Raw genomic sequence first — 25,465 nt, forward strand, 5'->3', positions numbered from 1 at the left:
AGGGCTGAGGGTAGAACGTGTGTGCTACGGGAACGAGTCAGAACCTACCGGGCTGCTTGGCAGACTGTGCTCCTGCTGCAAGCACGGCGTGTCCTGGGGAAGTGCATGTCGGGTTGATGCTGTCGGGGAGCTGTGATTATTCCTAAGTCTCTTCAAACCCCTCAGGTCTCTGGAGTTGAAGACCACGTGATGGCTGGGACTGTAACGAAAACTGTTCATAAGTGCGCCTTATTTATGTAGCCGCTCTGCAGGCCTGGGGAAGCATTGGGACTAAAGGGGTCAAGCGTGAGGTTAAGCTCAGCCATATGTAACCTATTGCCCCTACCCATGGCTCCTTCGGTCTGTAGAAGGCTTGATGGCTTTGCTTCTGGAAGTGTGAACTGTGACAAGGTTTTGATGTGACATTTCTTAACAAAGCACGTGCAGAATTCAGCTTTGCTAATGGCAGGTATTGCAGTCATGTGCTTCTGAAAGAACAGCACAATAATGCTGTTCCCTGGGGCTTATCTGCAAGGGGAAAACTTCACCCCATGCTACGGTGTGCCTCTCGGCGTGGAAGGCATCAAGAAGTTTGTGCCTAATACGGTGAATATCTGTACGTGATAGCTGTGTAAAGGTTTTGTATTGATAACTGGCATCAGATTGGAAAGCAACAGGGCTTCAGCTTTGCTTTAATTCTAAAAAACGGCCCTTGTAAGGGGACAGTGTTGCTTGGGTGCACCAAACGCTACTGCCCAAAAACCGTGGGACATAGACAACGGCTGAGCAGACTCTCATCTGCCTGCCTCGATGCTATAACATTAAACCTTGTGCTGAAAGCTAAGCTGTGGTTGTCCTGAGTCAACATTGAACTAAAGGTTGTTCCAGGCCGACTAAGCTACATGTGTGTTGAGTCAAAGACGGTATTGATGTCTGAAATTCCCTTGCAGCCTGCAATCCGAACGCATGTCGTGCCACTGGAAGAGGTCTGCAGCCCAAGGGTGTCCGCATGAGGGAAACGGCTGACTTCAAGGTTGATACGAGAGCAGCGGGGAGCGGAGACCTCGGGGTGACTATAAAGGGACCGAGTAAGTGCATGGGTGAATTTGTGCTGTGGGTGTGTTTTGGAGAATGGAGGAAGCAGTTATGGTGAAAAGAAAGAGCAGTAAGGAGATGGTGGCCTATGGAGCCGATGGGATTTGTTCCACCATAAAAAGCCAAATTTCAGAAGGGATTTCTGTTACTTTGTCTAATGTGAAGGTTTTGATCTGTACGGCTGGCTAAGATTACACCTGGTTTTAGGTCTTTCCATTTTAATGCGTATCAGTTAGCAAAACTGGGAAAACCCACGTGTGCCTGCCATGGCCTCCAAGCTTTGTGGGTTCACATTGCGTCTTCATCTGAAGCCACGCTCCAGGGTCTCTGGCAGGGTGGAAATCCTGCTCTGGTACAGCTGGGAATGGCTCAGAGCAGCACTCCTGGGTGCTTGGGCACATGAGCAGGGGAGGAGCAGGTTGAGGGAACCTGTGGGCTGACATGAAGACCTGTCAGGATCCGTCCCCAGGTCCCACATGTGGCCATCATCGTGGACTGCGGCAGACTGGGCGGTGGGGTGGCTGGTGCAGGGGGCTCTGAAGCTTCCAGCAGTGGCTGCGCTGCTGCTGTCGGGGAACCGCTGTGCTCGGGTTGTACGTGTGAGCCGGTCACCTCCCCCGGCTGGGCTGGTATTAAAAGGTGCATTGTATTGCCTTCACCTCCTCCACACACACAGTGCTCGGACTGTGTGGCTTAATGCGGTTGGGGGTGGGGGGGAAGCGAGAGGCGTATCGATGTAAATTTTAGCGTATTAAGGTTTTCTCCTTAAATTCTTCATCTTGAAGAAAATGAAAAGTAGGCATTCCCCGCATACTTGTGGTTGCAAAGTCTGACAAATGTTAAGCTTTTTTGTTTTAACATATGACATGCATCATACTGCAGACTAAGAAAATAAAACACAAGGGAACCTATTAAGTCTGGCAACTTAAAATACTTTCTGCTGTATTTCTTCTGGAAGTGTTTGCTGTCTTTGTCCTAGAGGGCAACCAGAACTAACTTCCCTTATAACCTGACCTTTTTTTTTTTCTGGTGAAAGAAATGTATTCTTGCAAGCTAAAATAAATACTAGAAAACATGAACTCATCTGAGTAATTGAAGGCAGGATGGAAGCTGTTAAGTTTAATGCTGAACTGATCTTTCAACAGAGGGCTTGGAGGAGTTGGTGAAACAAAAAGGCTTTATGGATGGAGTATATGCATTTGAATATTATCCAGCTACCCCAGGGAAGTACGTTGTCACGATTACATGGGGTGGGCACAACATCCCCAAAAGGTGAGTTAGAAGTAGCTGTTTTGGAGTTTTTGTGCTGTTCGGGGAGGAGATGTAGTTGGTGGACTTTTAAAGCAATGCTGACCTTTGAAGAAACTCTGGAGGGTCAAAGTTAGTGGCAAGCAGTTGCCGTGACAGTTTATCTACAGCCTGTTTGAGGGCTGCAGCGGCTTACATTGGGAAAGCTTTGAAGGGTGATTCGCATCAGCCTTGCTAAACCCAAAATGATGAATACAAAACCCAATAAAACTTGGTGGATCATGCAGCATGGACTGCGCTGTGAGTTTTTGAGGAGATCTGTTATTTTAGTGTCCAGGACTACAGCAGGCAGTGCAAGCCAAGTATTTGACACTCAGGATTTGTGGTGCAAGATAGAAGCACGTGATGGGTTGGATGACCTCTCTGCCAGAAGGACACTGTGCCACCACAGGATAGCATCTATTAATTGGGAAAATCCAATGTAAAGCCTCATTAAAATGCCTGGGGAAAAACGTGGATGCTGTATTTGTCCTCGTTTCTAAACCAATGCTTTTCTTTTCTCTTGTAGCCCCTTTGAAGTTCAAGTGGGTCATGAAGCAGGTCCTCAGAAAGTACGAGCCTGGGGGCCAGGACTGCATGAGGGGATTGTGGGCAAATCGGCTGACTTCGTGGTAGAGTCCATTGGCACAGAAGTTGGCTCTCTTGGTATGCTACTTTACTTAGTTTGCCTGAAATATTTATATATTTATATATTGCAGTGCTAGCAATGAACGTGTGAGAAACAGTAGCTTTACCAACAGTAAAACAAACATGTCTGTAAATTTGTTCTAAACACGAACTTACATCAGAGTATCAAAGACAAGTCCTAGAGACCGGAACGTGGGATGGGGAGTATTAGTCTGTGGTTTTGTGGGATGAGATGCAGAAGGGAATGATGGATTATCCCCTATATTGCTGAAGAAGCACGATAAGAAAGCATCAGGCATGGTTATGGCTGATAAAAAGCAGTTTGGGGAAGTGGTGTTAAATTAGCAGCCACCACAAACCTAGCATGTTCCTTTTTCAGGCTTTGCAATAGAAGGCCCTTCTCAGGCTAAAATTGAGTGTGATGACAAGAACGATGGCTCGTGTGATGTGAAGTATTGGCCCAAAGAGCCCGGTGAATATGCTGTGCACATCATGTGTGATGATGAGGACATAAAAGACAGCCCTTACATGGCCTTCATCCGACCAGCTTCGGGAGACTTCAACCCGGATAAGGTGGTGTATGAGAGTTCACCCAAGGCATAACTACAGTAGGGATGTTTCTGAAGGGTTCTGCTCACAGTCTTGACTCTTAAACAACTTCTACTTAAAGCTCTGAATCTGCCACGCTCCAACCAGATATTATGCAGCTTTTTCTAATAACACTGTTGTGGCTTTGATTTAATGTAATGAAAACTTGCTGAATTAGTCCAGATTCTCAATTTTCACACTAGCGTCTGCTTGTATCCCACGCTTCATGGGTTTTATGGGTAAGGGAAGGTCTTTAGAAATAAATGGCTTAGTTTTCCTTCTCTTTCTGAAGTGCAAGCTAAGACTCTTGGGGTGTTTGTTTAGGTGAAGGCTTATGGCCCAGGCTTGGAGAGGACTGGCTGTATTGTGAACAATCCTGCTGAGTTCACAGTGGAAACCAAGGACGCTGGGAAAGCACCTCTGAAGATGTATGCACAGGTAAAAAGCCAAAGGCAGCTACGTGAAACTTCAGCAAAAGGGCTTTAATACTGTTGAGAAAAGTGCCTTAAGTATTTCTACTTGCTTACACACCACTTAATTCTGGGCATGTGTAATTCTCTCAAAGCTCTGTGCTTTGATCTGTGTAATGTAGTCAGGCAACAAACCTAACTGGAGACAAGGTGACTTCTCCCTGGTGCATGAAATACATGGCTTTGTTTCCTTACTTGGAGTCTCCTCAGCCAAGCAAGCTGTAATTTCCTGGAGTTGTCATTTGGAAGCACCCGAAGTGTCTCTGAGCCTGTGAATTTCAGGCAAGCTTGTTAAAATACGTGTTGTAGGATGGTGTTAGGAATGAGCGAGTGTTAGATGAGGAATGCTTACAGGACTGTAATGTGCATGTTTCTTCAGTATTTCTGAGCTGTAGTTCTGGAAAAAACACATCCACATTTTGGAACAGTCTTGGGCTGTTCAAACTGTACAAACTTTTTTTAAGTAACTGAACAGTCTGCTTGTATTACTGCTTTTTAGGATGGAGAAGGAAATCCTATCGATATCCAGATAAAGAGCAAACCTGATGGTGTGTTTGTCTGTACCTATGTGCCAGTTAAACCAATCAAACATACCATTTCAGTTGTCTGGGGAGGAGCCAATGTGCCCAATAGCCCATTTAGGGTAAGTACAGAGTTGGATATTATTAGTTCCAGCCAAGTAGGACATCCGTGCTCACAACTACTTGTCATTATAACTAGGATGATAAAACCCTTCTCTCAACTGCAAGGAGGTGTGCCCTTCTGCTTGCTTGTTTTTGGAAATCTATCCACTTGAAAAAAGCTTTCTGGTTTTACAAGCTCACATGTTGGAGGTCTCCTCTCAGTCCTGCTGCAGCCTGGGGGAGTTGGAGCAATTCCCTCTTGCCTTGGTACTGTTTCCTGTAGCCTCTGCCCAAGCAGTGCTCCGATTTGACTGTGATCCCGAGTGTGACATACATGTGTGATTCTGACCCTTGTGAATCTGTGTAGGTCCTTATAGGTCAAGGGAGTCATCCTCAGAAAGTGAAAGTGTTTGGACCTGGTGTGGAGAGAACTGGCCTGAAAGCGAACGAGCCGACCCACTTCACTGTGGACTGCACGGACGCAGGAGAAGGTAAAGGCAGGCTGGGCTGTCGCTGTGGTACCAGAACCACAGTTGCGCAAGGCAGGGGCATTACGTACTGTTTCATGCTGGTTTTCCTTGCTTCATGGAAGAGCCTTGGGAAGCAGAACATTGAAATGAACTGTGATGTGATCTCTTATGTCAATTAACGTGGGACTTGAACCACTACTGGAAATGGGAATGTGCTGGCTGTTTGGCTAGCAGTGCCTGCACGGTAGCAAAACCGCCATTTGCTTTTCCTAGGTGACGTCAGTGTTGGAATCAAGTGTGATGCTCGTGTGGTCAGCGATGAGGAAGAAGACATTGATTTTGACATCATCCACAACGCTAACGATACGTTCACAGTGAAATACTCACCACCTGCTGCTGGGCGCTACACTATTAAAGTGCTTTTCGCAGGAGAGGTTTGTAATCTTCGTTGTACAGCCTGATGTTTCTAGAGTCTGTTTTTCTCTCTTTGATCAGCGAGGACGTGCCAGTTCACAGCTGGCTGTGGCAGTTTGCAGCTGGCTTCTTCCATTTCGGCTCATGTTCACTTAGGTCACTATTTCTATAAACACTTTGTAGTACTTCAAGGTACAGAAATGAGAGGGGTTGGCTGGAGATGCTGAGGTTGAAGCACATGATGTGTTGGGCTGGCATAGTGAGAGTGGTCTCAGTGATGGGGCAAAGCTGCTTTCTAAAGGATAGAAAGCCTAAGTGACTCTCCAAGGAACATGGGAATAAAAATAAGTTTTCCTTTAAAAAAAAAAAGAGGCACCTGCAAACTGCCCAGCTGTTAACTTTGCCCTCGACTTTGAATGATACCACTTGGGAAGGCAGAGCAGAGTGTTTAAGTGAGGTGAAACTTTACTCAAGATGATGCTGGAGTTAATTTTAAAGGTATTTCTGCTTTATCTGTTTAGTTTTGGCCAGTGAAGAGTAACCTAGATACATTCAGAGCTGTGTTTCTACCTGGTTATGTTTAGAGCTGTGTTTCTGTTGCAGGAAATTCCTGCCAGCCCGTTCAGAGTTAAAGTGGACCCCTCGCACGATGCCAGCAAAGTGAAAGCTGAAGGACCTGGGCTGAACAAGACTGGTGAGAGCTGGGCTGGGATTGTGTAGCCAGTGCTGGACCATGAGGGATTGTTGTGGGGTAGCCACTGCCTGGCTGAGCATTGCTGGGATGCAGCGATGCAGTCCTGGATACGGCAGAGCGGGATGCCAGGCTTTTGGAAATGACTCCATTCCCTTTGGTATTTTGCTTGGCTGGGCTTTATAGGTACCAAATGCTTCTTGGGAAGAGCTTCTGTGTGCGAGCTCTGCATAAATTAGAATTAACATTTTTCTTTAGGCGTGGAAAATGGCAAGCCAACGCACTTCACTGTGTTCACCAAAGGAGCTGGAAAAGCGCCGCTGGATGTGCAGTTCAGCAGCCCAGTGCCAGGAGAGGCTGTGGCAGATCTGGATATCATTGACAACTATGACTATTCCCACACTGTTAGGTACACTCCAATACAGCAGGTAGGTCTGACTGCTGTAGGAACACAGGAATGAACAGCTCGTCTTGCCGTGGTGCTGTGACCTCCCTCCCTGGTACCCAAGCACAGAGGAACAAGCAGACAAAACGTGCCAGGGTTTCCTGTTCCTTGGGATCCCTAAAGCCTGCAGGACAGCTAGCATTGGGAAAGCAGTAACGCAGTTTTCTGGTGTAGTTATTGATAGGTTGTCACTGTTCTTTTCTGGGAGCAACTGAGATACTGACGCAGGAGTGCACAGCTCACGTTGTTATTTCACACCTTATCCGTTGAAGAGGCTTTCCTGGGGTCCGAAACGGAGCTGGCTGCTGCACCAGCTGCTCAGGGCTGCAGCGGGCCTGCAAAGCTGGGGCTGTGTTGTGCCACCCCTCAGCAAGCTGCTGTCGTCAGAGGAGCTGCAGTGCAAACCAGAGCAGGGACAAAAAGCACGGAGTCTAGGTGACGGTGCAGCAGCCCCCCAGTAGGAAAGTGAACACGTCAGTGCTGAGGAGGGAAGCTGGGCTGCAGATTAAATGCGTCAAACTGTTTGTCTGCATTTGAGGTTTGCCCTTGGGTTGGAAAAAAATTCAGTCTGACTCGTTTTGGTTCACAGACAAATGCTTCCTAGCAACACCATTAAAGAGCTGAAAGTGGAAGCTGCTAATAACTAGAAGTATTTTTCTTTATGCTGTGCTTGCGTGTTTGTAAAGGGCTATTAAACGCCAGAACGCACGGGTCTCGTGTATTTCTGAAGACGTAGGTGCTGTAGTGCTGAGATGAAAGTGTTTTGCTGCTCTTGTTCTGCTGAACAAACACATGAGCTGCACGGTCAACCACACCAGCTTCCTTGCATGTAGCTGTATAAAAGTGGACTGATATGGAGGACTTCAGCATTAGTTATCTGATAATGCTGGATTAGCATTCTTGGAAGCACCATAGAGCTAGCGTTTGTTTTTGGATAAAGCAGTTGCATGATCTCAGGATGTGGCTGGCGTGCCTGTTTGGAGAAGCTTTTGCTTGTTCAGTCAGGGTTGGTATGCAGAAGGGAGCAAAGTCGTCTGAACTCTGTGCATGTGTGTGTGAGCACTACCAGATTGCTGTGTTTCACATGAAAAGCAGTGGTGAAACAAGCCAGGATGCCCAAACCAGGTTTTCCACTTGGGTCTCCCACCTGGAGAAGTACTTGGATCATGGAGGGGCTGTGGACTTGAGGGAGATTCTCACAGATAAGAGTGGCAGGAAAGCACTGGCAAAAAAGAGGAGATGGAAGCAGACTGCACAGTAATTAGAGCACTCTTGATGTCCCTCCGGGCTGTGAGCACGTAGGTCATTCCTGGACCCTGTCTTTCTCGCCTTCATAAGCAACAGCTTATGAATGAGACTCTGGACTCTTCAGAGCAGGGGGAGGATGGACTAGGTAGTTAAATTCCTGAGAGCCCTGGTCAGCAGCAGAGGAGCCCTGGTTTAATGCTGTTTACTCAGCCTTATCTATCTTGCAGTGTTGCTACAGCTACCCTTGTGTGTGTTTTCTAAAAACAACCAAGAATAATCATGGAAGCTATTCACTAGCTTGCGTGAAACATCCATGATTATTTCACTTGGGAGCTGAACCAGCCAAGAACGAAAAGTAAGCAAACAGTGAATATAGCTAAAATATGGACTGTGGTAGGAGAGAATAAAAGGAGCACACATCGTGGGCTGGAGCTTGCCATGGCTCTGTGGTATTCCAGCCAAAATACACAAGAGCATTAATCTTTCTGACTTGTAGAGCTTAAACCCCTGGTATTTCAGATGCTGTAATAATACAGCCTCTCTACGGGCTTGGCTTAGGCCTGGCCTCTGCGCGTGGTGGAAGGGGATACCTGGTCTGGAGCACTGGGACACGCGTTCAGCTGTCGGGTCTGAGTGCTGGGAGGGTGGGAACCAGCCTGAGCCAGAGGATTTGCCAGGCAGCTTGAATATACTCTGATTAAATGTTGGAAAGAACTGTCTTTTTCTTTCTTCCTGCATTAAATAAAAAACATTTAATAGTTTGAAGGGCTGCAGTGGAATGAGAGGTTGAGAGTCCATAACCCAGGAAGTTTGGCAGTGGCCAGCTAAACTGGATTAGGTGAAGCGCTTATGTGCTGCTCGGAAGTTAGTGCTCCTGTATGAAGTGAGGCACTGTGCTAACTTGTAAATTCTCCAACTAGGGTCCAATGAAGGTTTTGGTAACTTACGGTGGTGATCCTATCCCTAAAAGCCCTTTCACTGTGGGCGTTGCTGCTCCGCTAGACCTAAGCAAAGTTAAAGTCAATGGACTCGAAAACAGTAAGTACCCCTGGGCTGGAAGCTGCGTAGCCTCTGAAGGGTCTCCTGAATCTGGGCGATAGCCAGCACGGCCCACTGGAACAGCAGTGGGCAAAACAATCTTCTTTTTAACTTGCTGCTGTTGGGTCTCGACCAGCTCCAAGTTTACAGCTTGACCACTGCGACTTAGCTGCTCCTCCTGGGGACTGAATTTCAATTTAGATTTTTCTTTTTTTTTTTAGCAAAGTTTCCTTAGCAACGTGGACAAAGCATGTTATTGGGGTTTAGTCCCTTGTGTTGAAGAGAGCTGGACTCTTCAACAGGCTGGGCACCTGCCAATGAAACCTGGTTTCCTTGGGGCTAGATGGCAGTTCAAATACATGTAACTGCTGCAGTGCAGAACGTCATTCACACAGTCTCTTTGTTTTCTCAAAGTGGAGGAACTTCGGGCTGTGAAATACTCTTGTGTTCCTGAAATGAGCCTCTGATACTGTCAGGCCATGTCTTACAGGCTTGTTTAGGGCTGTAGCTCCAATTAACCAAAGAGCTTGTTCGGGTTTTTTTTGTTTGGTTTGGCAGGTTTTTTGCATGCAGAGGGATGCAGACTGAGCAGGGCTCTACCAGTGCTGGCTCCCTGGGTGGGATGTGCATGAGAGATTTCTTGGAGCACTGTCTGATGATGAGTACCTAACACAGTAATACGGGTTTTGTCTTTTTCAGGAGTGGAAGTAGGGAAGGATCAGGAATTTGTAATTGACACCAAAGGAGCTGGTGGGCAAGGTAAACTGGATGTTAATATTTCCAGTCCTCTGAGGAAAGCTGTGCCATGTCTGGTGGAACCGGTTCTGGGTAAGGACTGCAGCACTGCAAAATACATCCCAAGGGAGGAAGGGCTGTACATGGTGGATGTGAGTTACGATGGCAACCCAATCCCAGGAAGCCCCTATACTGTGGAGGCCACGCTACCTCCAGACCCCTCCAAGGTGAGTGAATGGTTTAGGGCTGTAACAGCAACTGACACCTGAAAACTGAATTGTGGGCTATCGTGTGAGACTTGGCTTGGTTTTGGCCAAACCAGACCCAGGAACATCCTTACTCAGAGCGCTGAGTCATTCCTTTTTCAGGCTCCCTGACTCATGGAAGTCATTCCTATGACGCTGTATTTGAAAAAACATTGAACTAATTAAGAATACTGCAAGCATCCTGCATAGTGTGGCAGATACACGTGTTGCTCCTAATTTAATTGACGTTGGCCTCATGAGCATCTCTACTGTATTAATTGAGATGTTCCTTTCTAAGGAAATACATTTCAAGAAAATGTGTGTGCAGCCTGCAAATATTTTAAAATTACTACCTTTTATATGCCATGTCTATATAAAAACAGTTATAAGAGTATAAATATTCTTGTCTAGAAACCTTTGGAGGAGAGATACCAACTTTCCAGTAAACTGGGAGGAGTGGAGACCTTGCTTTCTGTGTATTTTTAAGAGCTTGTTAATCAAGTCCCACACACAAACAAACCTAACTAGGCAGTCTGTGCTGGCAATAACATGAAAAAATTAGTTTAGCTCAACTGCATATTCTCTTCTAGGTAAAAGCTCATGGTCCAGGTCTTCGAGGGGGTCTTGTTGGAAAACCAGCCCAATTCACGATAGATACCAAAGGGGCAGGAACTGGAGGTTTGGGTTTGACGGTAGAAGGCCCATGTGAAGCTAAAATTGAATGCTCGGACAATGGCGATGGAACCTGCTCAGTCTCCTACCTGCCTACGAAGCCTGGAGAGTATTTCGTAAACATCCTCTTTGAAGAAGTTCACATTCCTGGTTCCCCATTCAAGGCAGACATAGAAATGCCGTTTGATGTCTCTAAGGTCATTGCCACAGGCCCGGGTCTGGAACGTGGTAAAGTAGGTGAGGCAGGGCTGCTGAACGTCGACTGCACGGAAGCGGGTCCCGGCGACCTGCGGGTGGACATGGTGTCGGATGCCGGTTCCAAAGCCGAGGTCCAGATCGATGACAACAAAGATGGGACCTATGTCGTCACGTATGTGCCGCTCTCGGCTGGCATGTACACGATCAAGATGAGATACGGAGGAGAGCAAGTGCCTAAGTTCCCAGCTCGGGTCAAAGTGGAGCCAGCTGTGGACACAAGCAGAGTTAAAGTGTTTGGGCCAGGAGTGGAAGGGAAAGGTGAGAATAACTGTTGTTATCAGAGTTTGTAGGACTTGCAGTCCTTTGTCCTGCACAGAGTATTCTGAGCATTGAAAGTTGTAATAGCCTTGCATGTTCCCATGGTGACCCTCAGCCGGGGGTGTTTTGTTATGTTCCCAAGTGATTTGTTTGTCTTGCTGGTTCACAAAATGTTTTGTCACCGGAAATACATGCGGTTCTTGAAGTGACTCTTGAAAACGTATCCTGCAGATGTCTTCCGAGAAGCAACAACTGAGTTCACTGTGGATGCTCGACCTCTAACCAAGGCTGGTGGTGACCATATCAGGACGCAGATCGTGAGCCCGTCTGGCTCCCCTGCGGACTGTCTCATCCAAGACAATGCCGACGGAACATACTCAGTGGAGTACACGCCATTTGAAAAGGGTAACCTCTGGGGTTCTTGCTTTTTTTTTTCTGCTTGAGAGGGGAAAACCAAGAGCAAGCAGCTCTTCTAACACTTTCATTTGACAAACTGCTGAGGGCTGCCAGTAACTTGCTGGCATCTCAGCAAGATTTTTGCCAATAGAGGAGCTAATTCTGCTGGAAGTAGCTCTGTTTTAACTTGAAGAACTGACTTTTACGGTAACTTGGCTTCAGAAGAACAGTGCATAGATGGCATCTCAATTATGAAACACTACTGTAGTCTTCTGAAACGCAGGAGGAAGCTCTTACCCATATACTGATATTTAAGTCTGCAGCAACTTGTGATGTTAAGTAATGAGAATATTTAGGGAATTTGGAACGTGTTTTTTCCTCTTGTAACAGGTCCACACACAGTCAGCGTCATGTATGATGGTGTACCTGTGCCAAACAGTCCCTTCAGAGTGAACGTGACAGAGGGCTGCCATCCATCGCGTGTGAAGGCACAAGGACCTGGACTCAAAGAAGCTTTCACCAATCAGCCAAATGCCTTTTCGGTTGTCACCAGGTAACTGGGCCTACTTGATCCTTAATGAATATCTGAGGGAGAGAGGGATGTAGTGGGCTGGCGCGATGCAGGATGCTAAACCCAGTACCGTGTTTATGAAAAGGCCAAGCTGTGTCCTTCTGATGGCTGTGTGTGCTACCTCATCACATACCGAGCACTCTGCTCTGCAGAGACCAGGGGTTGATAGTGGCTGCGGGTAATATTCTAGGAAAATGCGATTGAGATTGTGCTGAAAGGCTTTGCATGCCAGAGCACGCTGAAGGTTAGACATCAGAAGTCAGGTTACTGCAATTCCAGTAAGGGTAAAAATGCAGGCAGAGCATGTGAAGGCTACGAAGCCACTCTTAGGTAATTCTAACAGTGTTTGTTTCTGTCTTGCAGAGGGGCAGGAATCGGTGGCCTTGGAATAACTGTTGAAGGACCTTCAGAGTCTAAAATTAGCTGCAAAGACAACAAGGATGGGAGCTGCAGTGCTGAGTATGTTCCTTATGTTCCAGGAGACTACGATGTTAACATCACGTACGGGGGAGAGCATATTCCTGGTAAGAGCTCTTGCTCACTGGCTTTCAGAAGGATGGGGGTGTGGAGCTAAGGGCTTGGTGCCTTGCCTGCTCCCTCGTGCTGGGGGATGTTTAGTTTTTGACTTTCTGCTTTTCCTGGGAATCCAGGTGGAAACAGTGGCCGTGTCTGTTCCTCACACGTGGCAGGGAAGTGTGGTGTGCTTTGTGCCGCGGTGCGGTAGTTTTGAGAAAGGGCTGCAGTCTGTTCTCGTCCCTGAAACAGCCTTTGCGGGGGTGTGGAGGAGCCTCGTTGAGACCAGAGCACATGCAGGGGTGAACTGAAGAGCGGGTACAGATGGGTGGGACAGGGGAAGGGACGTTAGCCCTGGTGATGCCTAGCACACTAGGTCAGGAAAATAGCCCTGTGATATGTGGATGCCTTCAAGACTGTTCTGCAGTGAGATGGTCTAATGGGTGAACTTGTCATGGGGGTTATATTAAACACTGCAAGTTTTGGGCACTGCAGAAAGCATAGTGACTGTTTCCTCAGGCAGACGTTTACCTGTGCATGCATTTGCACTGCATGTCAAGCTGAAGTGAAGTAGCTGTAGGGAATGTTCCAGGTCTGGCATCCAGCACTTCACGATTAAAAGAAGGATGTTTTGTTGATACTAAGAATTAATAAATGCCAGACACATTTTGTTGCAATGTTCGAGTTCTTATGTGCTGTCATTCAGCAGACATCTAGGTATTCTTCCCTAGTGAGTGAGCTGATTCTTTCTTGTTGGTCCCGTTTTATTTGTCAACCTACTGAACTTGGTCAAATATGAAGGAAACAAGTGTCTGCATGACACTTCATTTGTGCCTCTGGCTTTGTTCATGCATTTTTTTCTGAGGTGCGAGAAGCAGGTGGATCACAACTGAGTTGATTAGGCAGTGAAAATGTAGAAGCACCATTATTACACTTCTGGCTTTTACAGAAGCAGCATGGAGGCTGTGGGCTTGTCATTCCTGCCTGAGGTTGAGGGATAGTAATAAAGAGCCTTAGGAGAAGTAGGGAAAAAGACCTTTGGTTTCCTCTAACTGTTTAACTGTGGTGCTGAACACTTGCTGCATTAACTTCCAGGCAGTCCTTTCAAGGTTCCTGTGAAGGATGTTGTGGATCCCAGCAAGGTGAAGATTGCAGGACCAGGTCTGGGCACAGCTGTTCGAGCCAAAATCCCGCAGTCCTTCACTGTGGACACCAGCAAGGCAGGAGTAGCACCCCTCGAGGTGGTGGTGGCAGGACCCAGAGGTAAGAACTGAAGTACTCCATCCACCTGTGCCCCCATCTCTGCATTTGGGTGGGTGACATGGTCCTGACCCTACTTGCAAAGGTGGTGATACTACTTGAATGAGTGTTTCCCTGTGTTCCTGTTCATCCGTCGTGTGTGCCTTGACAGCTGACACGTGTGTCATGCTGTAAAAGGAGAACTGTGCCCTAGGCAGTGCTGCTTTGGGCAGGGTCTTGGCTTTATCCTAATCTTCAGAGCTGGGAGAAGTGACATGAGTAACCATCACTGCTGTGGCTTAGATTTAGACATTAAAAAATATATCCAGCATCTCATACATGAATGGCGACTTGGGAAACCTGTGTCACTGGGTTGCAGGAGTCTCTGAAACATGGTGGAACCTGTCAGTGGTGCCCAGAGAGCAGCAGGGCCCTCGGGCGATAGCGTTAGTGATGTTTGCATTAACTTAGGAAGCTCTGTTTGGGTGGCACAGTATCTCGGCATCGGGTACCTTTTGGCTGCAAGACTGACCTTGCTGGGAGGGGAGAGCTGCTTCCCCGCTCGAGTGTCAGGTCACGCTGGTGTGGGTGCCCCTCAGGTAACCCTTCTTTAATTTTAGTGGATGAGACGGATTCCCAGGGATGGCGCTCCCCTTTGAAAGCGATTTCGGATTTCTTTAAAGGTGATCCGAAGGGTGACACTGAGACAGGTTTGAACTCTCACTAACTACTGGCAATTCTGGCTCTCGGAAATCCAAATGGCAACAGCAAGAATCATCTGGAGGAGGGAGTGGGAGCCAGCAGTGTTGCTTTTGGGTTTTGCATGGCAACTGTATGTTTCTTTTGCGCTGGCTTTACTGCTAATCCTCCCTGTGTTTTAAAGCCAACTTGTAATTGTAGACTGCTTTGTATGTTGATCTGGACTGATACGTCGTGTAATCTGCTGTAGATTTTGCTTAATGTAAATTGAAATAATTGATCTTGCTTTCTTAGGCCTTTGGCAGCTTGCAGGGTTCTCCTGCCTCGGCAGTGAGCCTGCCTTTCCAAATACCTGATTGTGAAAGACTGGGTCGGTGAATGCTGCGCACTAACTGGCTTTAGGGCTGCGTTCTGTGCAACGAATCCCAGTAACAGTGCGTAATCTTGTAAATGGCAGTTCAGGCAATTATAACCATTACTCATTTTCTTTCTCGAAAGATCTTCAGTGTGTTTAGAGCAATTGCTCTTCGCCTGCACTGTACAGAAAGACAGATTTTTCTCCAGAATTTCATGCTAGCTTTTGTTTACAGCAAGAAGATGGGATCCTAGAGAGCAGTGAATAACAAATCTCTCAAGTCAGTGGCTCTTAAATACGAAATGAGGGAAACTGATTGCTGATTCACGCCCATTGCCTTCATTAAAAATAAACCCAAATTGAGATTTAGCTTGTTGCAAACTGTAAATGAGCAATGCATCTTGGAGCTTTGTGCAGCAAATGGCTGGCGAGGAATTTGGTTTTAATAGCGCAGCTGAGAAATTCATCTGTTGCTTTTTTAGGAGTTGTGGAGCCTGTTAATGTAGTAGACAACGGAGATGGCACTCACACAGTGGTGTACACCCCTACGCAGGAGGGACCTTATATGATCTCTGTCAAATACGCGGATGAAGAGATTCCTCGCAGGTAAGGCGATGAAGATAAATGAACTGAAGATTTAATGACCTGACTGTGCTCTCCCAGCACATGAGCACCGTTTAAGGACTAGCTGCAGCTCTTTCTACTTAACCAGTGCAGCTCCTTGCACGACTTCAGGGCTCAGCGGTGGTTTGAGCCTGCTGCACGTACAGCAGAGAAGCCGTAGGGCAAGTGTACCCACACCGCAGCATGTACTGCGGTGATTATCAGCCATTGATGGAGGAGGATAATGGCAATAACGCGTTTTCCTTTAAGTCCCTTCAAGGTGAAAGTGCTTCCTACGTATGATGCCAGTAAAGTGACGGCGAGTGGACCAGGTCTCAGTTCCTACGGCATACCAGCCAGCCTGCCTGTGGAGTTTGCTGTGGATGCCAAGGATGCCGGACAGGGACTTCTGGCTGTGCAGATCACTGTAAGTAACTACAGCACCACGCAGGGGAGCAAACACGTTGTTCTAGGTGGGCATGAGTGGCTCCTGTCCGAAGTGTCCACAGCTGTGCCCTGACATACCCGGTGTCCTGGAGACTGGGCTGCTGGCTGGACCTTAAGCTCTGGTATGGGAAAGTCTTGCACTCTGCATTTGTGAAGCTCTTGAGGCTGCTTTTATGAGACTTCTGTCTTAGTCATCACCCATGCTAAATTTGGCTCTTGGTTAACCTTACACATTGAAAATGCTGGAATTTGAAATGGAGACAGCCTTCTAGCAGTGTAGTTCAGCAAGGACGTGAGATAACATCCACACGTGATGATAAATCTCCCCCAGGGTTGCCGAAAGTCACAATCTGTTTAAGGAGATACTACAGGAATGTTTTTATTTGACTCTGTTATTGCTCTTTCTGAAATTTCTGTGCCTGGACTCCGTGGCCTGAGCAGAAATGTCTCTGGTTAGTGGGCCGTAAAGCCCATTTCTCAGCTCTGGCATGCCTAGGTCATGGCATGGCTGGTTGTACTTGCCCTTCTGCATTCTTGCTCCCATGCTGTCCTGCTGTCTGCTCAGGTGGAGCAAAGCAGTTGCCTTTATTCTGGCATGCAAGCGTGCTCTTAAAAAAATCCAAAATGCTCATCAGAGCCCCCAGCATGGCTGTGGCTTTGAAGATTAGGTTCCACAAGTCCGGCGTGGTGGGAGTGCATAGATGATCCTCCTCACAGCATTTGTTTGCCTCTTGTTCAGAGCTGTCGAATGTCAGACATTTCACAAGCCTTCCTGAAAGAAGTAAGCTCTTCTGGCTCTACCTAAAATCTCAAGTCCTTTGCAGCTTACACTGTATCCCAGGCAGTGTTAAGTCATAAAATAGAGAATGGGGTCAGCATGTGTTTCCCTGTAAGCAGGCCTTGGAAAGCTTTCTAAAACGCTTCACACTTTGCAGCTGATGAGTAGCTCTGTCAGAAGCGTTATGCACAGTGCTGATCCTAGTTGTAGATATGAAAGCTTGATACTGAAGCTCAAACCGTGTTGTTTATGCATATCTTTAATTCTTGTATTCAGTGTAGAAGTGGTAGTTAAAGGGTCTATGTAGACCTGCTTTTAACTGTAGATGTTGCAGTGTGTTGGGAGCTGGGTGCTGCATCCAGGAGGGTTGATGGCAGACTCCAGTAATGCTTCCCCCTGACCTGACACCTTTAGGGGAGCAGCTGGCCAAAGCTACCCAGTGCATTGTCAGGGCAGAGCTGCACAGTCTGCTTCCTGAATCTCTGCCTCCGGGACCTGGGAAATGTTTTTTGTTTCTAGTAGTGACATGACAACGAAGCCTAAAACTTCTTACAATTAATATCAAGTTCATGGCTTGCTGCATCTTGTAAACATTCTCATATCAAACAAAGGGTAGTTAATGATAGCACTGATGGTTTGTGGTGATCTAATACCTTTTTGCTCCTAATAGTCTATTCCTGGTTCTAGTCTTTGAGTGAAATATATTTAACCCTCAAAAAGCTGCAGTTCTGTATCTGTTTGAGACTGACTAAATATGGTTGTGAACAGATTTGCTACCCTGCTAAAGGAATTCATAACTGACTTCATAGGGCCTAAATCTTCTGTTTTGTGTTCCTCAGGATCAAGAAGGCAAACCCAAGAGAGTGGACATTCATGACAACAAGGATGGCACTTACACAGTCACCTATGTCCCTGACAAAACGGGCCGCTACACGATTGGTGTGAAGTATGGTGGAGATGATATCCCGTCCTCTCCCTATCGTATCCGGGCATCTCCTGCTGGCGATGCCAGCAAGTGTTTGGCCACAGGTGAGAATTGTCTCCTCTCTTGCTGTTGTTGGTACTTGGTGTAAAGCTGCCTTCTGAGCATGCTACAGTTGATGTGATGGGTGTAAAAGATGACAGATGCTTGTGTAATCTGGCTGCTCTTACAAGAGGGGTTTTCCTAAAGATAAAGTAGAGTCCACCCCACCCTGCAGATGATCAGGAATCTCTTGCAGTCTGTAGCAAAATCTTTCAAACCGCCTGGGTGGTTACATGCAACTGAAGTCTGATGCTTATTTTGGCCTAGGTAATTCCTGCTCAGAACTGCAGTGAGGTGGATAACACATCTGTGCACATTCACTGCATCATGCTGCTTGCACTGCGAGAGCTGCAAGGAGCCTTTTGTCCCAGCAAGAGCAGAATTAATTCTGAGGATGTAAATAGCTGGCCATGTGCATTAGCAAAGCTTGTTCAGGCTGGGTGTTAATTAGTGGAGGTCTCTGCTGCTTTTCTTTCTGGTCAGGGTTGGCCAAGGTTTGAACATGCATTTGGAAGGTTTGGGTGGAAGGAGAGAGCCAGAAGATAAGGTGTTACTACAGCTCAAAAAAAGAAAATCAGTGGCTAAAAAATCAGTGCCTTGGCTTAGGAGAGAGACTCCTTTGTTGCTGTAGGAGCACACTTACAGCTTTGACCCTTAGCCATTCTCGGGATGAGTGGTCATCACGCAGCTTTGGGCTGGGAAGGCTGTGGAAGGGAGCAGAAGTGACAGGACCTAGCTCCAAGAATGCCACTGAATGTTAAATCCCCTGATTTTAAAATAAATCAATTAGGCAAGACCAGGGAAACTTAATCTGTGGTTGTAGACCCATGAGAGTGTCTGGGCATTGTGCTGACCTGCATCGTGCAGTTAGGGTGTTCGGCAGCTGGCTGCTTTCAAGCCTGCTGAAACAGAAATATATTCCTGGCACAGTGGAAAACACAGAGCAGCAGGTATCCCTTTTGCCTCAAAATTTGTTTAAAAGAGGCCTTAATGGCTGAATCTGATACTCTTCCAAGTAACTCAAGTCACTAACTATTGAAAATAACTGAGATGGAGATTACTCTCAGATGCCAGCTTAAATTTCCCCTTTCCAAGAAGTGCCTCTGACTCAGCTGAAATACAATCGCCGTAGGAGTGGGTGCTGGAATAACGTCAAGGTGTTAAAACAGCCCGTTCATTGCCACATGAAAACCAGCCATTTACCTGGTAACAAGTGGCGGTCAAAAGCAGGAGTGTTGAGTATGTACTGCAAATAAGACTTTGCAGTTCTCATTTAAACACAGCGTTCTCCAGGCTGGATCTGATTGCTTCAATTTGGGCATTGTTTCATGATTTTGTTTTTCTGGGATGTGTGGCAGAACAGTGGAAAATCATTTGTGGGTAATGTAGGAGGAAACACGGCCATGGCTGCTACTGTGCCCTTTTATAGCCTCTTACCCGAGGAGGTTTGTTAAAGCAGTGACAGCTGAGTCACCGGCTGGGGCAGAAGAATAGATGAAATGATAAGTGTATGGGTTGAGGCATTGCTTTCTCCAAACCTGGCTTTTTTCCTCTCTGTTCTCATCCAGCCTCTGTGATTGCAGAGAGGGAAAGCTGGCGGGCAGCTCTGGCATGCCGCTGCACTGACCAACGCTACGAACGGCCCTCGGTGTACATCTGCTCCTAAAACCACGCCTGCGGGTCCCACGTTTTGGTGCTATGCTTCCCAGGCGCCTCGCGGTCGGCCTGCCTGGGAAAACTGTCCTCTGAATGCTTCCTGTAACGAAAATTGCCTTGTAGGTCCTGGAATTGCACCCACTGTGAAGACTGGTGAGGAGGTTGGTTTTGTGGTAGACGCCAAATCAGCAGGGAAGGGAAAAGTGACGTGCACCGTGCTGACACCGGACGGGACAGAAGCTGAAGCAGATGTTGTTGAAAACGAGGACGGGACTTACGACATCTTCTACACGGCTGCCAAACCAGGAACCTATGTGATTTATGTCCGCTTTGGTGGGGTGGACATTCCCAACAGTCCGTTCACCGTCATGGTAAGCCAGCTCTCCTCCGACAATACCTCCCACTTGGATTCCCGCTGCCATGTTTTATTTAGTGATAGGTTAACTCTGTGTGTAAATGTTTGTTTAGGCATTTATTACACTACAAGGAGCTAATGAATCCTTGTTACTTGCAGAGCTTATTTTGAGCAGGCAATAGTGAAAAGGGACGGAAGCCGTCCGAGGATGAAGACTTGGCTTCTCTGAACAAATTCATTTTTCATTTCCTGACCATGTAGTTCTTATTCTAAATGATGTAAGAGTGGTTGTAATCGGCTTCTATGACTAATTACTTCAGCCGTTGTCAGATACCATGCTCGTCCATCTCTCACTCTTTATAATGTTGACCCCAAAATAAGGAATGGTCTGCTGACAGATCCCAGGGAAGCAGGCTGTTAGCTCACACTTAAAATGATTTGCAAGTGCTAGTTAAACTGTTACAGCCAAATCCCCTTCCTTCTAATTACGTTCCTTCCAACGTGCAGTACTTTGGCGTGTTTAGGTTTAAAAAGCAAACAAAACGCCAGCCGACCCGAGAAGAATACCAGGTGCCTCTCGGGCTCACAGAAGCCCTTCACATGAAGAACAGCTCTCAATGTTGGCAAAAAAAGTCTTGGTCTTGTACTCTGAGCCGAGGCAGCCTCCGGCACATCTTGGTCCGTGAAACCACGTGGCTGCGCTTGCGCTGAGCTTGACCTGAGCCTGTGGGTGAGTCCTTGAGGCCGGGCATGCTGGCTCTTCCTACCTGCCACCCTGGCAGATGGCTACTGTTTTTTCCAGGGATTTCCATGAGAAAAACAACTCACTTGGTCACAGCTCAAAGCTCACTGCAGGAAATGCCTCTCGAGGTCAGGGAGCCTGCTCCAAAATTCCCACTTCCTAGCTGACTGATACAGTCCGTGTTTGACTTGGGGGTGTCAGCTGGGGACAGAACAGTGAAGCAGCAGTATTCCTACTTGGCATTGGTTTTGTTAGTGGAGTCGTTCCATGCATGAGTTTCCAGCGGGTTATTTTGCTGGGGGGGCTGTGCAGTGTACACGGGCAGGAGGAGCTGGGGCGGCTGACTCCGGTGGAGCTGCGTGCAGGGCTGTCAGCCCCGGCCACCCTTGGTGGGTGAAGTGGGGGAAATGAGAATTTGCAAGTCATCCTCTTGGCATGCCTGGTGGGAAGGGAGGCTGCGCCGAGGGAAAACACATTTGGTGTCTTGACAACGCTATCCCAGCTATGAATCAGAAGAACAGCTTTGCAGCTATGACTGGCCGTGGGCTGGGTCATTCACCCCAGCGCATGAGCCGGGAGCAGCCTTCCCACGGCACAGGATCCCCCGCCTCCCAGCTAACACACCGGGCTCTGCAGCGCTTGGGGACTTGGGCTTTAAACCTTTCACGTCTCTCCCTGCACCAGTCCCATAAAAAAGCAACTCTGAAATTCAATTCCACTAGTGGTTAGGCACTGCTTTCCAGCTTGCCTCCCGAGCTCCCAACAACAGCACACACCAGCTTTATCCCGTTGCTGTGCTGCTGTTGGCTTCCCCCAGTGCCCGTGGATATGGGCAGTTTCCCAGCTGCCCTGGCTGGATCCCTGTCCTTGTGATGGCGAGAGGACTGGGAAGGCTGTGCCGTGGGAGGAAGGTGTTGAGGAGCTGGAAGGAGCTGTGTGTTCTCTCCGGTGAAAGACGGGAATGCCTCCATGCCAGAATAACACCTAACCTGCCTTTACCCTGCCCAGGCTGTAGATGCAGATGATGCTGCCGTGCGGTCGCAGGAGCCAGTGGGCATCTCCCCCCCCGGATTCCGCCCTTGGGTACACAATTTTTACATTTTTTCAGCTACTTTTCCCCCATCTGTGTTCCATTTCAGATGACAGCCTGCTTCTTGGGACTGCTTGAATTGCTCTGGTCATTGTGTTCATCCTTTCTGTTTGGTCAATCGTTCTTGGGATCCAGACCTTGTTTTTTCATTGCTGCTTGAAGGGAGTCTCCAAATAAACTCTCATTTAAACACGAAGAGGATCATTACACCTACAGCTTCTACTTATGCAATGTCTGCTGTTGGCAAAAGCAACCTGAGTGCATCGCTTTGTTTTCCCAGTAAAATAGCACAATGTCTTGAGTCCAGAGTCGCATTGTGAAACTTGTTTCTTTTGTCCATTTTGTGTTGCAATCACTCTGCCCCATTCAAAAATCACTTTCTTTTCCAGGCCTTAAGCAACTAAATCCTTTCAGATGGAGCCACTTTGGGTCTTGCGTGTGCTACATTGTCTTCCATTCCTTTGTGTTCCATTTTTATCTCTGACTTTTTTCCAGCATGTCCTCCATTCACGCCGTGTTTGATTTGCTCTGCTCTGCGGTCTGGTGGCATTACGAAGGAGAGCTTGGCCGGACACTGCTCTGGTTGAGCCCAGTCCTGCGGCTGGCTGCGATAATCACCGCACGCTCTCTTCTGCTTGTGCTCGCAGTGGAGTTGCTCAGCGCTTGTGTCTACCATCCTTTTTGAAGTGATCCATCTTTTTGCCTCCCTTAGGTCACGGAAGAAGCTTATGTCCCGGTTGGAGACATGAACGGCATGGGATTCAGGCCCTTTGATATGGTTATCCCTTTTGCCGTAAGGAAAGGAGAAATAACAGGTACCTGGAGCACGTGTAGCCTCTTGGGGAGGTTTTGCTTTTTCTTAGCTTGTTTACCCATTTGCAGCTAACAGTCTGGGTGGTCTAGACCACAGTGTGTGGGGGAGGATTGTATCCTGCCAGCAACTTAGTTGTTTTAATTTCACATCAAGTGGCACCCGCTGAGGGGTGAGTAGGATACGCCCCAGTTATGGTTTGAGTTAGATGAGGGGATTCTTGGTGCTGCTGTGGCCTCGGTGCTAGGCTGTGAGCTACCCATTGCTGCTTTTTCTGCTCCGGAGCAGCCGTGTGCATCCTTGATAAGCTCCGTTATTTATTTTGTGCAGATGCTGCAAAACAGCCTAACCCTGCATTCCTGTCATGTACCTTCTCCAGAGCAGGTGACCCCTCTTCCACAGGTTTGGCAGCTGAGAGCATCACCCCAGTAACACCCCGGTTGTACTAAGCTCTTGCACACTCGGGCTGTGTCCCTCCCCTGCCCTCCATCTCAGCAGTCCTGCCCCAAGCCCTGGTCTGTCCCAGCTGAAGGGACAGTTGCCCTTTTCAAAAGGGCTGCAGGAGAGGGAGCGTCTCGCGACGAGGTGCCTTTCCTGGGGCTTGCCATGGAAATTTCAGCGGCTGAAGCAAACAGCCCTGCCTGTAGAGTTTGTAAGGTCACAGGACTGTTTGCCAGATGTCTACCGCTGTGTTGTATTCATGTAGCTGAAGTAGAAAACATGTCTGGTTAGTGTTCCCATTAGTCTCCTATTTGTGTTTGTGGGTAAGGAATGTAACGATTTAAAATGCTAGTTTGAAATGGGTAGGCAATTCTTGGTGGGTGGGAGAGGGGAAACCGGCAACTTCTCCTTCTGTAACTCCCACGGGGGTTTTTGTAGGTGAAGTACACATGCCCTCTGGAAAGATGGATACGCCAGATATCATGGATAACAAAGACGGCACAGTAACAGTGAGATACGCTCCTACTGAGGTCGGCCTGCATGAAATGCACATTAAATATATGGGAAAGCACATCCCAGGTGAGTCTGACAAGGCGAGTGACGCAGATCCGAATGCGGTGTCCTGCTCATGCATCTGCTCCCCGCTGAGGTTTCTGTAGCTGAGTTGTATACGCTGCAGGAAGAACTGCCGGCACATCTTACTGTTCAGCTGCAGCTCATCTGCAAGTGGTCCAGAGAGCAACTCAAGCAAAGGGCTAAGTGCCGGCACATGTGAGCTTCCATTGTGGTTTAATAGTACCAGCCAGGCTTAAAATGGATTTTGGGTTTCGAACCTAGCTTTTGTGGCATTTTATTATGAAGAAGAAACATACAATTTTCAACCTACCATTTTTTTCATGTTGAAATTTATGGCTGTGGTGCTCAACAAAACTAGTGGTTGCAGTGTATGTTTATCCTTAAAACTGCATTGGCATAAAATCTCCAATCTGTGGGGAGAACTAAGGGGCTAAAACACTATAGTTACTCTTTCCATCTCATTGCTATAAAATAAAGCACACATGCACACCATGCTGTAATCGTTCTTTCTTCCTAGCTGCATCTTAACTAACAGAAACCACTGCCTTTCATTCCCTTTCTCTTCCTTTGTCCCTGCTTCACCAGCTCCTGCAGCCCTGTGCTGAAGCTCTGCCTCACCTGGGAGCTGGGGCTGCCCCGGGTTCTCCAGGCTGCAGGGGGCTGGGGGTGAAAAGGGGCAGCTCTGCAGAAGGGTGTGCAGACACGAGACAAAACACCTCCAGCGCTGCCTGAACTGGGCTGCTGATTCCCTCGGTGCGCAGAAACACCGGATAACTTGGGCTGAAGCAGGGAGCTCATTAATGTGATGCATGGTGCTGCTCCACTATCTTCAGCACTTTGCGTAGCTATAGCACCTCCATAAGTGCCAAACTGTCAGATCTATTGGTTCAGTAAGACCATTACCCTGTGCCTGGGCAGAAGGATGATGTGCCATAATTCTTCCTTCTTGGAGGCTATCACGAATCAAAATTGCTGCTTCTCAGCTGCAAAATCTAGCTTTGGACTCGAGAGCTATCTTTGCCTTTTTTTGAAACCATTACTGGCTGTTGGTGACTGTACTTTTTGTTCTTGTGCACTAGCTTAGCTAATCTGAGGCTGGCAAATATGTTTTTGGATACCCTTCAAATTTGCTAGTTCAGGTTCATTGAATCAGACAATGTGCTGTGCTAGTTCCTAATTCTGAGCTACCAAAATTCAGGATCTGTGCCTGCACTGAAAGCCTGCTTCTGAGTCATGTTCTGATTTAATGTGCTAAAAATAAACTTAGAATGAATAAGACCCTTTGCCACATCATTGAAGCTTATCTCTGGTAATTTGAGTAACGCTTACTTGGTCATGACTGAATGTGGAACAAATTGTGGACAAGTATCTTTTGAAGATGAAAGGGGAGGCTCACTCATTTTTTAGGTGAAGAACCTTTATGTGACTGTAATGAAAATATCAAGTAGTGAGAATGGCACCAAAGAACATGGGTATAAGCATAAGATTAAGATCCCGTTGGGTTGGAGCAGCCCAATGTTTGTTTTGTCTTTGTAGTCCAGGCCATTCATCCTTGAAAGTACTTCTTTTGTTTGGTTTTTCCTTTAGAGAGCCCTCTGCAGTTCTATGTGAATTATCCAAACAGCGGGAGCGTGTCTGCATATGGACCTGGCCTCATTTATGGGGTTGCCAATAAACCAGCAACTTTCACCATTGTCACAGAAGATGCAGGAGAGGGTAAGCCTGTTCTTCAAACCCATCCCACCCTAAGTCAGGAATTCCTTGGAAGTGTAATTTGCATTCATCTGTCCAACTGGATCTCTGGGGCTATACAAATGACTTGTGGAAGTATCAGGTGAAATTAATTTTATCAAGCTGTAACTTGCAGTAAAAACTGTCTTATTACTTCTTCCCAAGAGCAGGAAGTGTGCGCTGTAGTACAGGGTGCGAATGATCCATTTAATTAAAAATTACCTGAAAGCAGCACAGATCTAGTGGATAATGACTAGATACGGAGTCACTGTTA

The 25,465-nt window shown here is 47.3% G+C and overlaps 1 protein-coding gene across 1 annotated transcript in view; it reads left to right on the forward strand.

The window, feature by feature from the left end:
* The window catches only part of LOC104503141 (filamin-B), a gene marked incomplete at its 5' end in the record, with an annotated part of 47,396 nt that overhangs the window by 9,293 nt on the left and 12,638 nt on the right, over positions 1-25,465 (forward strand). The window contains 26 exons of the mRNA XM_010151298.1: positions 930-1,067; positions 2,220-2,346; positions 2,891-3,027; positions 3,389-3,582; positions 3,922-4,035; positions 4,567-4,710; positions 5,058-5,181; positions 5,434-5,594; positions 6,178-6,268; positions 6,524-6,693; positions 8,879-8,996; positions 9,696-9,958; positions 10,567-11,164; positions 11,396-11,569; positions 11,951-12,113; positions 12,495-12,655; positions 13,740-13,907; positions 14,504-14,593; positions 15,420-15,543; positions 15,811-15,967; positions 17,605-17,794; positions 19,569-19,816; positions 21,551-21,625; positions 22,345-22,447; positions 23,323-23,463; positions 25,048-25,176. Coding sequence (XP_010149600.1) covers positions 930-1,067; positions 2,220-2,346; positions 2,891-3,027; positions 3,389-3,582; positions 3,922-4,035; positions 4,567-4,710; positions 5,058-5,181; positions 5,434-5,594; positions 6,178-6,268; positions 6,524-6,693; positions 8,879-8,996; positions 9,696-9,958; positions 10,567-11,164; positions 11,396-11,569; positions 11,951-12,113; positions 12,495-12,655; positions 13,740-13,907; positions 14,504-14,593; positions 15,420-15,543; positions 15,811-15,967; positions 17,605-17,794; positions 19,569-19,816; positions 21,551-21,625; positions 22,345-22,447; positions 23,323-23,463; positions 25,048-25,176 — 4,302 coding nt within the window. The remainder of the gene's footprint in view (positions 1-929; positions 1,068-2,219; positions 2,347-2,890; positions 3,028-3,388; positions 3,583-3,921; positions 4,036-4,566; positions 4,711-5,057; positions 5,182-5,433; positions 5,595-6,177; positions 6,269-6,523; positions 6,694-8,878; positions 8,997-9,695; positions 9,959-10,566; positions 11,165-11,395; positions 11,570-11,950; positions 12,114-12,494; positions 12,656-13,739; positions 13,908-14,503; positions 14,594-15,419; positions 15,544-15,810; positions 15,968-17,604; positions 17,795-19,568; positions 19,817-21,550; positions 21,626-22,344; positions 22,448-23,322; positions 23,464-25,047; positions 25,177-25,465) is intronic.

Source organism: Eurypyga helias, unplaced genomic scaffold, assembly GCF_000690775.1.
Source record: "Eurypyga helias isolate BGI_N326 unplaced genomic scaffold, ASM69077v1 scaffold3875, whole genome shotgun sequence".
NCBI classification, from domain to species: domain Eukaryota; kingdom Metazoa; phylum Chordata; class Aves; order Eurypygiformes; family Eurypygidae; genus Eurypyga; species Eurypyga helias.